The sequence below is a fragment of the Mytilus californianus genome, unplaced genomic scaffold (assembly GCF_021869535.1).
Source record: "Mytilus californianus isolate M0D057914Y unplaced genomic scaffold, xbMytCali1.0.p SCAF_91, whole genome shotgun sequence".
Lineage (NCBI taxonomy): Eukaryota > Metazoa > Mollusca > Bivalvia > Mytilida > Mytilidae > Mytilus > Mytilus californianus.
In genome coordinates this window covers 61,183-75,777 of record NW_026262747.1, presented here as the reverse complement: position 1 = coordinate 75,777, position 14,595 = coordinate 61,183, and the positions used below count along the sequence as shown (strand labels likewise).

General features: G+C 33.8%; 1 protein-coding gene across 1 annotated transcript; it reads left to right on the top strand.

Moving 5' to 3' along the window:
• Positions 1 to 1,304: 1,304 nt before the first annotated feature.
• On the top strand, positions 1,305 to 14,048 carry LOC127717230 (uncharacterized). The gene is made up of 8 exons (XM_052222982.1): positions 1,305 to 2,460; positions 3,003 to 3,062; positions 4,285 to 4,354; positions 5,420 to 5,449; positions 8,957 to 9,129; positions 10,711 to 10,836; positions 11,441 to 11,563; positions 12,395 to 14,048. The coding sequence occupies exons 1-8, from the start codon at positions 2,419 to 2,421 to the stop codon at positions 12,536 to 12,538; spliced, it is 768 nt and encodes a 255-aa protein (XP_052078942.1). The 5' UTR covers positions 1,305 to 2,418; the 3' UTR covers positions 12,539 to 14,048.
• Positions 14,049 to 14,595: the final 547 nt, after the last annotated feature.

Genomic DNA, 14,595 nt, shown 5'->3' with positions numbered 1-14,595 from the left:
CATACGATCTATCCATTGGTGTCTTCACTGAAGCAGATAATAGAAAAACATTGAAACCATTGAGGGTCTTCAGGGTATGTTTAAAAAAAAAATGCAATAGAAATTGTCGCACGGAACACGAGTAGATCTATTCCGATTTAATGGAGACGTGAACGTTGAAAGATCAAAGATCGCCGAGCTCAGTCGCCGAGGGTCATCGTCACAAAGGAGAAGGTTCACGAAGGGTTAAAATTGGCCCTATTTTGTTATGTTTTTTAAATGGGGCAAAAAAATTACAAACCGGGTAAAAATCATTTATAGTATACGATGGATTTACTTTCCATTTTGACAGAATATAATAAAACGGACTTATTCTGCTTGAAATCCCATTTGGGTTCCACTTCCTCGTTGGTGTGTAGGGAACTCAGAGTCAGATTAACGGAAATGGTATTTGTACTAGTAAATAATTGAATAAATTAATAAATAAATAAGTACTATTACCTGTAGTTACCTAATAAATAGCCAAATAAATGCGCGCAAATGTTATCAAAAGCTGCGCGCAAACGTAATGATTCTTGCTCGCAAATGTAATGTTAATGAGCGCAAACGTAATGCACCGTCATATATACAAGTCATACAAGTCTTAATTAAAAAGGAGCCGGGAGGTCGAGTCATGCTTCAGTGATTCCCTATATAATCAACCAAATTGTTCCCACGAAAGGGGGCGGACTAGACCCCCTGGGTCCGCATATGAATATACACAAAACGTTCACAGTATATATCAACAGATGAAGTATTCACTTTAAAAAGGAAATTTATGGAAACGTCGCCATGCAACGTTCTCAAAAAGTCATCATTTAAACCATGGAAGTAATATTCAAACAATATTACTTCCATGTTTAAACTGAATGAGCAAATTAAATATGTTACAAGCATCCATTTCTTAAAAAAAATGAAAAGTGAGCACGGACTAATGTGAAGTTTATCCAGGAACATATATGTTAGATATACTGTTCCCAGGTTGTTCTAAATATTTGAAGAAATTGAACAAAACATCTGTTATTCAATTTTTAAGGATGTGAACACTAACTTGTGATTATCATCTAAATAGATATAAGAAGATGTGGTATGAGTGCCAAAATTTTTTATAAAATATCAAAAAATAACTCTCCATCCTAGTAACAATTTGTAAAAGTAAACCATTATAGGTCAAAGTACGGTCTTCAACACAGAAGCTTAGCTCACACCGAACAGCAAGCCATAAAGGGCCCAAAAAATGACAAGTGTAAAACCACTGAAAAGGGAAAATAAACGGTTTATAATCTATATAAAAAATGAGAAGCGAGAAACACTTATGGACCATATCAACAAACGACAACTACTGGGCATCAAATTCCTGACTTAGGACAGGTGCAAACAAATGCAGCGGGTTTAAACGTGTTAAAGTATTAACATTTTCATTCATACCCCAGAAATTCGTTGCCCCCTCATTGTAGTTCTACCCAATAGCTATATAATTTATGAGGGCATGCAGAGTCTATAATTCCTAGCTATATATAACTGCCGGTGCAATGGGTTTGAACAAGTGGGTGACCGAAGTGTATATTTGATCAGATTTTTCTTTTTTTCTGTGTAACGGACGGAATTTTGGGCCTTTAACAATGCTTACCCCAGAAATTTTTTACTCTAACCTTGAAGTACTATCCAATAAATATTCATTAGGGCAGCATCTATAATGCCTAGCCATAAAGAACTACCGAGACAATGGGTCGAATTTGGCTTTATTTCCATGTTACGGACGCAAATTTCGTTCTCTATGAATGATTATCCCATAAAATCGTTCCCCTCGTTGTAGTACTACCCAATAGTTATTTATTAGAGTAGAGTCTATAATCCTTAGCCATACAGAACTGCCGGTGCAATGGGTTTAAACTAGTGGGTGACCCCAGTGCATCTTTGATAAAATTGGACTATTTTTCCGCGTTACGGACGGAACTTTCGGCCTTTAAGAATGCTAACCCAGAAATTCTTTACCCTCACCTTTTAGTACTATCCAATAGCTATTCATTAGGGCAGCATCTATGCTGCCTAGCCATAGAGAACTACCGAAACAATGGGTCGGAAAGTGGGTGACCCGAATGCGTATTTTATCGAATTTGGCTTTATTTCCATGTTACGGACGTAATTTTCGTACCCTAGGAATGTTCATCCCATAAATTCGTTGCCCCTTCGATGAAGTACTACCTAATAGCTATTTATAAGAGCAAAGTCTATAATCCCTAGCCATACAGAACTGCTGGGGCAATGGGTTTAAACAACTGGGTAATCCCAATGCATATTTGATCAAATTTGACTTTTTTACCGTGTTACAGACATAAGTTGCTGCTTTAATTATGTAATAAGTATATATTTTCTTTACTATCATTCCTAGATCCAGATATGGCTGAAATGCTGAGAAAACTTTTCTTGATGCCACTTGAGGTATAACATGTATATAAATCATTATTAAGTATTAGATAGTAGAAAACATCTACGCTTAGAAAAATTAGATAAACTGTGCTGGGATGATAACACAAAAGTTGTCTTCTTGTTTTGATTATTCTCATTATGTCGCCCAGAATTAGGTATATTTTTTAAAGACTCAACAATCAATGAAGTCTTCAATTGGAGTGACAAACTTCAAACAGAATTTAAGTGAACGAATTTAATGTAGCCACCGCACAAACGGCCATTTCATGATGTATAACATTCGAAAGATTGTTATTTGTACTTTCTCCTTCGTCCGTTTAAAAAAAAAATACATGGTAAATTCCGTTAAATCGAAGTCAAATGTGAAGAATTAACAGTTCAAAATTTTCATAGAATTAAACAAAAAGCTTATACTAAAATGTATGAATATGATCATATAAAAGCTGAAAATTGAATACTGTCATCAGTTTTAAATTCATCATCTAGATGGTTTGTAGATAAAAAGTTCTTGCTGCTAAACTATATATGTCTTTATGTCTTTCATCATAAAATAGAATGAAGTAGAAGAAGAAACAGAAAGTGCAGAAAATCTTCAAAGAAATCAAAATAGAGTGGTTGGTAGAACTTGGCATTAACCTTCTATATATTTTTAAGAAACAATTGACACAAAAACTGTATTCAAAGCAGACATACAACTGCACAAAAAGATTTAGGTAACAACTGACAAAGGTTCTGTGAACGTAATAGCAAAAGTGAAATGACTTTTTGATTATTTATAAGAAATGAATTATATACATAGTGATTTTAGCATCGTTTTTGTAATTACATTATGGCTGTTAAATTGTTGACTAAGCACACATGTTCAGCAAGCTCCTGAGGTTCACACAAAGTGTGCCTCGATCAACGTTTTACATCACATTGAATCTACTTAAACGATTCATTCAAATGTTTATGGTACAAGATAAATTTTCGTCATAGTTGTCTTGGCATCAAATAGAATTATCAAAATTAAGAATGGAAATGGGCAATATGTCAAAGAAACAACAAGACCAAAAACCAGACAACAGCCGAAGGCCACCAATGGGTTTTCAACGCAGCAAGAAAATCCCACAACAGGAGGTGGTCCTCAGCTGGCCCCTTACTAAAATTGTGTACTAGTTCAGTGAAAATGTACGTCACACTAAACTCCAAAACATATAAATAAACTAAAATTGAAAAACATGCAAGACTAATAGAGGCTCCTGAATTTGGACAGGAGCAAAAATGTCATATATTTTGACTGGAGCATGAAACTTCAGTTTAAGTGTTTACTCAAGTTTTGATCTGTAATGCAGACACTTCTTCAACTTGTTTGAAAGATAAAGTGAAATTTTACAACACATAAGCAGAATTTATAGTTTTCTATGAAAATGTTTTAAGGTTCATTTTCATAGGATAACGTCACCAATTTTCATGGTATCAACAATTGGTGCTATTTAAACGTGCGCGAATGTGCAATCGACGTATGACAAATTTAAATGTATATTGGACGTTGTTTTCTGTCATTTTCATTAGAATGGAGATAACAATGTTGTATTTTAAGCTCTGACGGCATCAATTGGTGATTTGATGGTGACAAATACCCGTACTCTTAATTTGCGACCATCAAATAACCAATAGATGCCGTCGTACCTTAAAATACAATACAGATATCTCCTAAGTATTCGTCATTAACGATTTATGCTGCCCTTAGCATTATTTTAGTAACCATACAATGAAAAAAAATACTATTTGAATACAGATTAAGAAACTACAATTTCAAAATCAGTTTATGAAGTTTTTAATTCATTAATTTAGGATCAGTTGGATTATGTTCCAGACAGCTTTGAGAGCCAAACAATTTCACAGATTGTTGAAAGAAATGAAGGTGAATTATACGTACTCTTTTATTACACTTTAGCCATTAGATTTTTATAAAATACTATGAACAACTACAAATACATCATTTCTTGGAACATTTGGCTAATCAAGGGTTGAACAAATCTTATTCTTTCTCTAGTAGTAACACAGTTCCAGAATCCATAACCAGTTATTTTATTTCCCTTATTTCTAATCAGTTTAAATTACATGCAAGGTGCAAATCGAGAAAACTACTTTTTATGTAGAGATATTTTCTAATATAAAATTATAAAAAGCAGACTCTCCATGAGAAAAAATAATATTCTGCACTTAGAAATATGTTTTAATTGCTAAGTATATACAAAAAAGAATTTGAAAAAAATATACAGTCAATGCATCATGACTGCGCAAAATATAAGGGTTGCAATATAGAGCCATTTATGACTTAATACAAGCATGATACAGAAATAAACAACTATAGGTTGGCGTAACGCCTTCAACAATGAGCATAGTCTATACCGCATAGTCAACAATAAAAGGCCCAGAAGTGACAAATGTAAAACAATACAAACCAGAAAACTAACGGCCCAATTCATGTAGAAAGTAATGAACGAAAAACAAAAAAGTAGCACAGCAACAAACGACAACCACTGAATTACAGGCTCCTGACTTTGGACAGGCCCATACACAATGTGGCTGGGATAAACATGTTAGCAGGAACTAAACCCTCCCCTAACATGGAACAGCGGTGTAAGTGTGTATTTGTTTGTTCGACATTGGCTAGAGGAAAACAAAACACTTATAACCCCGTAGCTTTTGGCAACTGTCCTAAATCCGGAACCTCTGTCCTCTGTTAGTCTTTTATGTTCTTTTTAATTGTGGTTCATTTATATGTTTCTGACCTTAGGGTAAGGTCTTTTTTCGCGTAACTAGTATACATTTTTGTTACGGGGCCAGGTGAAGCCCACTTGAAGGGTGCGGGATTTGCACGGTGTGTTAAACGTCGCAAATCATCTTAAGTTTTATTTATTGTTCGTTATAATTTTTTACTTAGCAATTTCTTATACGCATCTTTCTCACACAAATGTTTCAGGAACAAGTGACAACCAAGACCATGTTCCAGGTAAGAAATTGGCAATTAAGGTCAAGTAACAGTTTACTACAAGTGGCGAACAAGTGTCTTATTAAGATATAAATGGGGAATGTGTCCATGAGACACAGATGATCCATATAAGATTATAAAAGGCCATAAACGCAAGAAAGATAAAAGTGACACTACCAAAGTTTTCTAGCTGTGATAAAGACACATTCCCTATTTCCATTCTCAATTTATGTCATAGATTTTCTTAAAATATTTCGCATACACCTTTCAATTGGCTCGTTGAACAACTAAATATCGAAAAAAATCCCTTTTATCTCTTATATTTGTAACTGAAAGTTTGGGGTATATTGTTTTACCCCTGTCTGTCTGTCTGTCCTTCCGTCCGTCCGTCCGTTCATCCCATTTTGATGTATATACTTGCATAAGAGGAGCGTTAACTGTTTCCAGATAACTCCTCCTACAGTTTTAATGCTAGGCAGTTTTCACTATGATGGCTGTTTGTACATATGTTGAAGGTGTGAATGTGGTCAGGATTAATTTTTATTAATTTTTGCTTTTGGGAGATAAAATTACTTTGTCATTTTTTGGGGTGTATGCGGTTAAATGTTATAGTTATTTTTAAATAACACGTTGCATCTGTGGGGCATCAATTTGTCTCCCATACACAACAATATCTCAAAGAAAGTCTCACATTGACTTTTTTTATAATACAGTTACTTCACAGTGGAGTGCGGGGGCATCACTTTGTCTATTCTTAAGTATATATGATTTAAATCTTTCAAAATAGGTGAACATAAATATTGTATAGGAAATATATAAAATTTACGAAAAACGATCTAAACAAGAATGTGTCCATAGTACACTGATGCCCCACTCGCACTATCATTTTCTATGTTTAGTGGACCGTAAAATTGTGGCCAAAACTCTAATTTGTCATTAAAATTAGACAGATCATATCATAGGGTACATGTGTACTAAGTTTCAAGTTGATTGAATTTCAACTTCATCAAAAACTACCTTGACCAAAAAATTTAACCTGGAGCGGGACAGACGGACGAACGAACGAACGCACAGACCAGAAAACATAATGCCCCTCTACTATCGTAGGTGGGGCATAAAAATGTTTTAAAACTTTTGATACGTAGATTTTTCTTCAATGTGGTGTCGGTAAAACAAAATCAACAGTTAAAGATGTAAGATGATTATAGGGTCAGAAACAGATTTAATATAAATACAAAGTGTCTCCTTTATAGCCAAATATTTGGTGTGTATTTTTCACATTGTTGAAAACCGTACATTTGCCTTTTAATTGCTTACATTTACTTCGTTTGAAATTTGGTGGATAATTGTATCATTGGTAATCATTGTTATCATACCACACCTCCTTATTTTTTTCTCCATTTCTTTTTAATTAAATCAGGGCCGTAACTACATTGAGGCAAATGCCTCATGTTGAAAATTTCGAAAAAAAAATGATAAATTGAAACAAAAAATTGTTTTCACGGCGAGTGTCTTGCAAGAAGCAAGTTCTGTTCATCCTCTGATGTCGTCCCCTGTTTTTCGGGATCCATGTTCCTCATTTATTTTTAGTTTTCAGTGTTGATGGTCTATATTGTTTGTCGTTATGTGTCTTATCTGTTACCGGGTTTGTCTTTTGGTCGTTTATTGCCCTTCTTTATGACTATTGTCTTAGTGTTGAATTTCATTTGTAAATTTAATTTAGTAATTTTGTTTTAAACTTGAGTTTTATTATATTTAAGGACCTTTTGTCTAATTTTAAAACCTACTTTAAATTGTAAAACTATTTGAAATTAGCTCTCAATTTTTTGTTCTAAGGCGGCGTTAAGCGGACACCAATCAATCAATCAACCAATCAATCAATCAATCTTTATGACTAACGCTTTAGTTGTCCAATATTAAGCTGTTGTTGGTTTCTTCTCGTAACATCTGTATGTTGTAAACGTTCATTCTCTGCTTTGAGTAGACTTAAGACTTGAGAAAGATCAACGATGACGGGTGAAAGGTTGTGTGGTTTGGCAATGTTGCATGTCCACCGATGTCCAGACATTGTTCGAAAAAATGGTTTGAGAAGATTCCATGCTACCGGACATAGAAAAATTGGTCGTTTTTTTCATGGAAAATTAAACTTTATATTAAAGAATACAAGACTGGCTCTCTTTTCTGTAAATAAAACTCATTGAAAAAGCTGACATGGGTTAAATTAAAGTGAGACAACCAATCTCCCGGAATCAAATCATTTAAAAAGAAAAATCATGTATTGCCATACGACCTTTTACACTGAAGGCTAAACTTGCATTTAGCCGTGTTCAGGCCCTTAAATAGAAAGTAAAGGGATATGGAGTAAATGTGCATGGGGCAAAATCGCACACACTACATAGAAAAAGTACAAATTATCAATGAACATGCAGGGTTTTTATTTTTGTTCTTCATCTTGACAGTCGCTTGAGGGTCTTCAACAATGAAAGAATCATTCATACCCTACAACAAGGTCAAGACGGCCCCTAGCGTCAACTTAAGCGATACTTAAAGTATTGTACTGTGAATAAATTTCAAAGTCACAAAAAAATACACCAAAGTCTAAACACAATACAAGACCAGAACAGACAGATCCGACATTATCAGCCGGTATAAAATGTAGCAATGAGGTCTAAGAACAGTTTTCCTGAGACTACCCTGAGTGTACCCTTTTATCCCAGTTAGCAACTACATCAAGTAGTTGTAATTGAAATGCGTAATAAAATCTGAATTCACATAGTTAAATAAATGATAATCAACCCCCTCTTAACTCTTAAAAAAATAATTGACAGGTACAATACGTTTTCTGCCTGCCTGCCAAAAAAAAAACAGCAGCCACACATTTAATTACTGTGGATTCATTTATTTTCGTGGGTACCAATTTTCGTGGATTGAGGAGCAATTGCGTTTTCGTGGATATTTGTTTTCGTGGTGTTTCATAAGTTTGCATACATTCTTATAGAAAATTTGTATTTCGTTGTGCATTAAAATTCGTGTTTCCCGCGTAACTACGAAATCCACGAAAATTGGTATCCAACGAATAATAATTAATCTACAGTATGTGAAATACGATTTTTGCTTAATCCTTCTTATCGGTCTTTTGATGTTGTCCTTAAAAACTAAGAGTCTTACAATGAATCTATATATTTTGCTTTGAGACCAGAATATTGTCGAAAACATAATTAAAACAAAACTTGCGTTTCAGATTGAGAACGGGTCCGAGAAACGCTCAAAATGCACAATTTTGCGTCATTTTTTCCAAAGCTTCTGGGGGCCTTCAGCCTTCCCCAGACCCCTCGCCGAATATATTTTGCCTCACTTTTAAAAGAGACTAGTTACGGCCCTGTAAATTTCGACTTTAATAATGTCAAGGTATTTATCTTAAAATTGCTTTTTTGGGTTCCTTAGTACTTTCACACTTTCTTTTTGGGGGCATATATATTAAAACATACAAAGCAAATGGTCAAACTGCCGTAATGTATTATTTTACAGACAGAAACATCTTCAAAATGTTACAGGACATGGAAATGGAAATTAAGGCTATGCATCAGACCATGCAACAAAGCCATCAATTTAGGGTAGAAGGCCAGATAAAAAGGGATATAGCCGTAGTTGCAAAGCGGTATTTTGGCCGTAATATGTTCTCAATTCCGGATGCTTGCAAAGTGAGTGCTATAATAATAAAGTTTTTATTGTATTGATTGTACTTTGTCAACCAGGAATTATCATTTTCGGAATTCGTGGAAACGGCTGTTATATTCGATATTTGCTGGTTTTCAGTCGGTGCTCAATACAATTTAATTGTGTTGTCAGTAAATTCATATCAATCTGAACATGTGAGCATTCACAGTCCTACAATCTGTCGCTACTTACATGTATATAGTTAAACATTGCACACAGTTATGTATTTCTATGACTGTTAATGACGACTATATGTTAAATCCTTCGGTTTGATACTTTAGCATTATAAACGTTACCTTTTTATTGCTTGTTTTGGCTTTCAAGAAGCTTTCAGTATCGACGGGTATTTCTAAACTTTGTGTCTTTGGTGTTTCTGTAAGTTGTGTTATGTGTGTTTTGTATCGATCTGGTATTTATAGCTTGTCCTGATATTTTACTGTTACACAACTGTCTCAGGTCAGCATACATGCATGTTTGTCCCGCCACATTTTGTATGTGTATGTCCCTAGTCACGATCCTGTAATTCGGTGAATGTCGTTTGGTGTAGTATATCATATTTGTTTCCGTTTATTGTTTTGTAAATCAATAAAGACGTTAGTTTTCTCGTTTGAATTTTTTTACTTTTATAATTTTGGGGCCTTTTATAAATTACTTTTCGATATGGTTTTCTCATTTGGTTGAAGGCGGTACAGTGACCTAAAGTTGTTGTCTTTTACGTTATTTGGTCTCTGGTGGAGAGCTGTCTCATTGACAACGATACTTACTTATCATCTTCTTATTTGATATGAATGCTGGTACTTGGTCTATTTCGTTAATAAGATATGAGTCTGAAAGGAAACTTGTATCCATAAGAGTATAGTCAATGGCCGTTTTTAACACACTTACTTGAACAAGATAGACTTTTATAGCTGATCTTTAAACTGTGTAATGGATTACTTTATTTGAGGCTTCATATATTGCATGAACAGTGACTGTCTACGTTTTGATGGTATTTTCGCTCAATAAAGTCACGACGGGTGTCTAATACTTAAAGCAATAGGCCAACTATATTTGTTGTATGAATGATTGTAAGGTGTATATGTCTATCTGGCAATAATCTTCTGACCATGACCTCAGTGGTCAATCTTAAATTGTCCTAGTTATTTTTTGTTTCTCAGATTCTATGATATGGAATATGTCAACAATATATAAAGCATGTAATAAATATATGATGTACACGTCTGTCTGGCGGGGCTCATTTGACTTTGACATCATTTTCATGGTTCATCGATCAATGTTAAATTTTCCTTGTTAAATGTTGTTTCATAGAAACATTGTGCAATATATCAAATATATTCAAAGCAAATTTGGTGTATGAATTGATTGTAAAATGTACATGTATTTCAAGTTTGGTTTATCTGACCTTGACCTCATTGTCTTGGATCCAGTTCAGTTTATGTGATAGTTGTAGTAATTAAAGCTTAACAACATAAAATCAATGGTAAGTAAGAAAGGCAAGATATTTCAGCGTGTGCAATCTTGTTTGATATAAGGTTTAGGAGGAAAACTTTCTATTCTTCTTGTAGACTGAAGTAAGTGAATTGATACAAGAGGAAATGGGCAGGCAGGCAAAAATTTCAGAAATAAAGAAAGCTTTATCTTTTGTAAAAAGAAAGTATTCAACTGAATACAGGCCAGCCATTTATAGAACGGTAAATGTAGTTTAAATAAAGCTAGGTTATGTTACTGTCATACAATTCAATAAAAAAAACAGATTTTTTTTTATACCTATCTACTAACAAGATGAAATTGTGAATGGAGATGTGCATTGTGTCAAAGAGACAACACACCGACAACAGAACAGAAAACTGCCCAAGGCCATCGACAGGCCTTCAACACAGCGAGTAAACTCCACACACAGAGGCTGTCTTCAGCTGGCCCCTAACCAATAATGAGTACTAGCTCAGTGAAAATAGACATCGCACTAAACTCCAAAACATATAAATGAACTAAAATAAATAAAAACCAAACCACAAAATCAAATAATGTATATTTTGAATAATATCCAAGTCAACTGCAACTAAATCTAATTATCACTTAACAATGAAGGCTGAAATTAAGCTAAGATTAAGCAAAGCATGAAGTTCACAGCAAGTTCACATCAAGTTCAAGAAAATGCCATTCACCTGCATCTACTCGAACTTAAGAAAAAGAAAAAAAACGTAGAAGTTCATTTGACTGCTAAGTGCTAAATCTGTTATGTATTCACTAGTTACATTTGCTTCCACATGATCAATTTAAAATTTCGTATTGTAGCTCAGAGCAACTATGGAACAAACTAAAGAGAAGCAACTACGGAGTTTGTTCGGAAACTACACCGACGCATCAACAGCAGACAAAGAAGTTGTTGATTACAGAAAACAAATGGTGTTGATAATGGTAAATAAGAAGAATTTTCATTAAAAAAAACCACCACATCCAGTAACAAAATCAATCACATATAAAATTTACGCCACATTCTATATGTATGTGCCTGTCCCAAGTCAGTCGTTTTGTGCTGTGTTACATATTTTCTTTTCGTTATTTTTTGTATATTAATTAGGCCGTTAGTTTTCTCGTTTGAATTGTTTTATATTTGTCATTTCGGGGCCTTTTTAAGCTGACTATGTGGTATGGGCTTTGCTCATTGTTGAAGGCCGTACGGTGACCTATTGTGGTTGATTTCTGTGTGATTTGATCACCAGCAAAGAGTTGTCTGATTGGCATTCATACAAAATATTCTTGTAATATATTGACAAAAAAAATGACTTTTCTTTTATGAATTTTTCTGTTACTTAAGAAAGACACGATACTTAAATTTACACTAAATACCAATTGATTGATTGATGGTTTGTTTAATGTCAAGTTGCAAATATTTCAGGCATATTCCGGAAAAGACCAAATACTTTTAGGTACTGTAATTGTTTTGAAAATTAAGAGTTTTACCGGAAAATGAAGATAAAGTTGATTAATCATTTTGAGATGGGAATGTTCTTTAAGTCTGACCTTACGATATGTCATTTTCACGTTGTGTTTGATATGCCTGTTTATGCCGCCATTTTTTGGATTTCATTGAACGCAGTCTTGAAATGATATATTTGATAACAATACTATTCAAACATTTACAAAATTCTTTTACATTTTATTAATTTATTACTAAAATATTATGCCGGGAAATTCCTTTGTTTTTAGTGGGAATTAAATCAATTTTTGTATTCATTTATTTTATAGAGATTTCTTCATAGAGAAAATCCGCCAAAGGGAACCTTTTGGAGAAAGGTGGAAGATTTACATACTGAGATTGAGGGAAAGGAAAAAGAAACACGCCTTTCCCTCTACCAAGGACTCTTGAGAAGGGAGGAAAGAGAACAATAAAAAACTTGAAACACATTATTGTTGGACTATTTGGATTAATGTTTTCTTAAGATATTTAATCATGTTCGTACTCAAATGTGGACAGATTTTAGGACCTTGCATAGTCTTGATGCATATATACTGTACAATAACATCTGGTTAACACACCAAATGGGTGAAATCTCTTCGTTCTTACTGTGCTATAATCTGGATAATGCACAGCAAACGTGTGCAACTTTAACTACCTCAAACAGGGCGAGGGATAATAAGCTGCAGATCAATTGTTTAGATGCGACATGTCTTAAAAATTAATACAGTAGAAAAAAATTGAAGGGGGAACGGGGGAAGTCAAAGATTGAAAAGTGAAACATTTTTTTTCTGTTTACTTAATATTTCAAATATTGGTAAATTAATCCTCGGTTCACTTCCTCTAAGCATATTATTGAGGGAAAGAAAGTAAATTAATATACTCAATAACCCTTTCAGTTATGATTTTTCATACATCGATTTAAAAGTACACAAAACGGAACTAAAACTGTAGGAGATGTAGGTTGTACGTCAATAAGTCAGCAAGCAAATGACAAAAAAAAACCACACTAATGACTACCAGAGGACAACGTATAGTATTGTTTTCAACAACAGATAGGCGTCCTACGTTGTTCGGGTTATTTAGGGTCACCCGAGCCGTGCGGATTAAATGATGTATACAGACTTGCTTGGTTAATAACTATAATATGTAATTAACTTGAATATCCTTGTTAAAAATTGATGTGCATGTGCAATAAACTAGCTAACATTTCTTTTTATTCAAATTAGTATAAACGAATGATGCCTTAATACCCTAAAATTATTCAGCTCTTCATTCAAAATTGTCCTTCAACATTAAAACCACACAAATAAAAAGATAAGAAAACCATAAAGTCGGTTCACAATTTGTTCTCGTTGAATACAAAATACTAATGTTGAGTATTTCAAGACATTTCTTAAAAAAAAAAGATTTTTTGTAAAAAATTAATCAATTGTCAGATACCTGAAATACAATTTAATCACGAACATTTTAACATTTTTGTCAAGTTCTCCCTGCATGCTTAATTTCATAACCAAAAAATCATGAAAACTTCATCCGTATTGATATGGAGTCAACATGGGTATCGTCTCCACAAAATACTACATGGAAATACCCTGCAAATATTAGACATTACAATGTCAAAGGACAATGTCTGCGAGTGTCACTTTAAATGAGGTATCCCAAAAAATTGGTTAAACTGGGCCAACAGATATTGATAGGTGTGTACTTTCTTAAAAGTAACTTTGCAAAATATAACCATACAAAATAGTCAATGTACCAGAAAAAAAACTTTGTATCTAGTAAGGAAATATCTGAACTTTACATTTAAGACTGGATTTGCAGTTTAAGTAGTTCAAACAAGTAAACTGTCTTATCATTATAACCACTGTTTGACGTTTAAACAGTAACAGTTCTGATATGGACTACTTTATAATCTATAGTTTAATATGGTAATAAAAAACAAGGACATGTGGTAGGATTGCAATCTTTCAACCAAAGAACAGGAGTAACCAGTAATCATAATGTAATATACATTTGAGGTCAGCAAAAGTGTAAGTCCGCCACATTTATATGAGTCTGTCCAAAGTCAAAAAAGGACATAGTGCCATTGGTATGTAATTGTGTAGTTTAGCATTTACTTTACTGAATGAAATTTTGTGTTGCACGTCAGAATAGTATTACCATTTTAATTGTTGTTGAAGCAAGTCGCAGCTTATTGCATGGCATGGACTACCTACTGTTAAAGACTGTGGCATTGTGACTTATAAATGACATTGCTGAAAATCTGCTTTTCATACACATTAACAATGAGGGTATAATATTGCATGGAAACTCAAATCTCTGTTAGTGTAACACTCCTTACCTTTAGGAGACACATCTGTTCTAGCTGAAGTGTCTATTTGAATATTTAACTTTAACATTAAAGCAGCAGCCAAAAATGAAACAAGATATAAACAAGGTTAATAAGATATATAAACAAAATGCAGCGTAAGCATGTGGTTCATCGAAA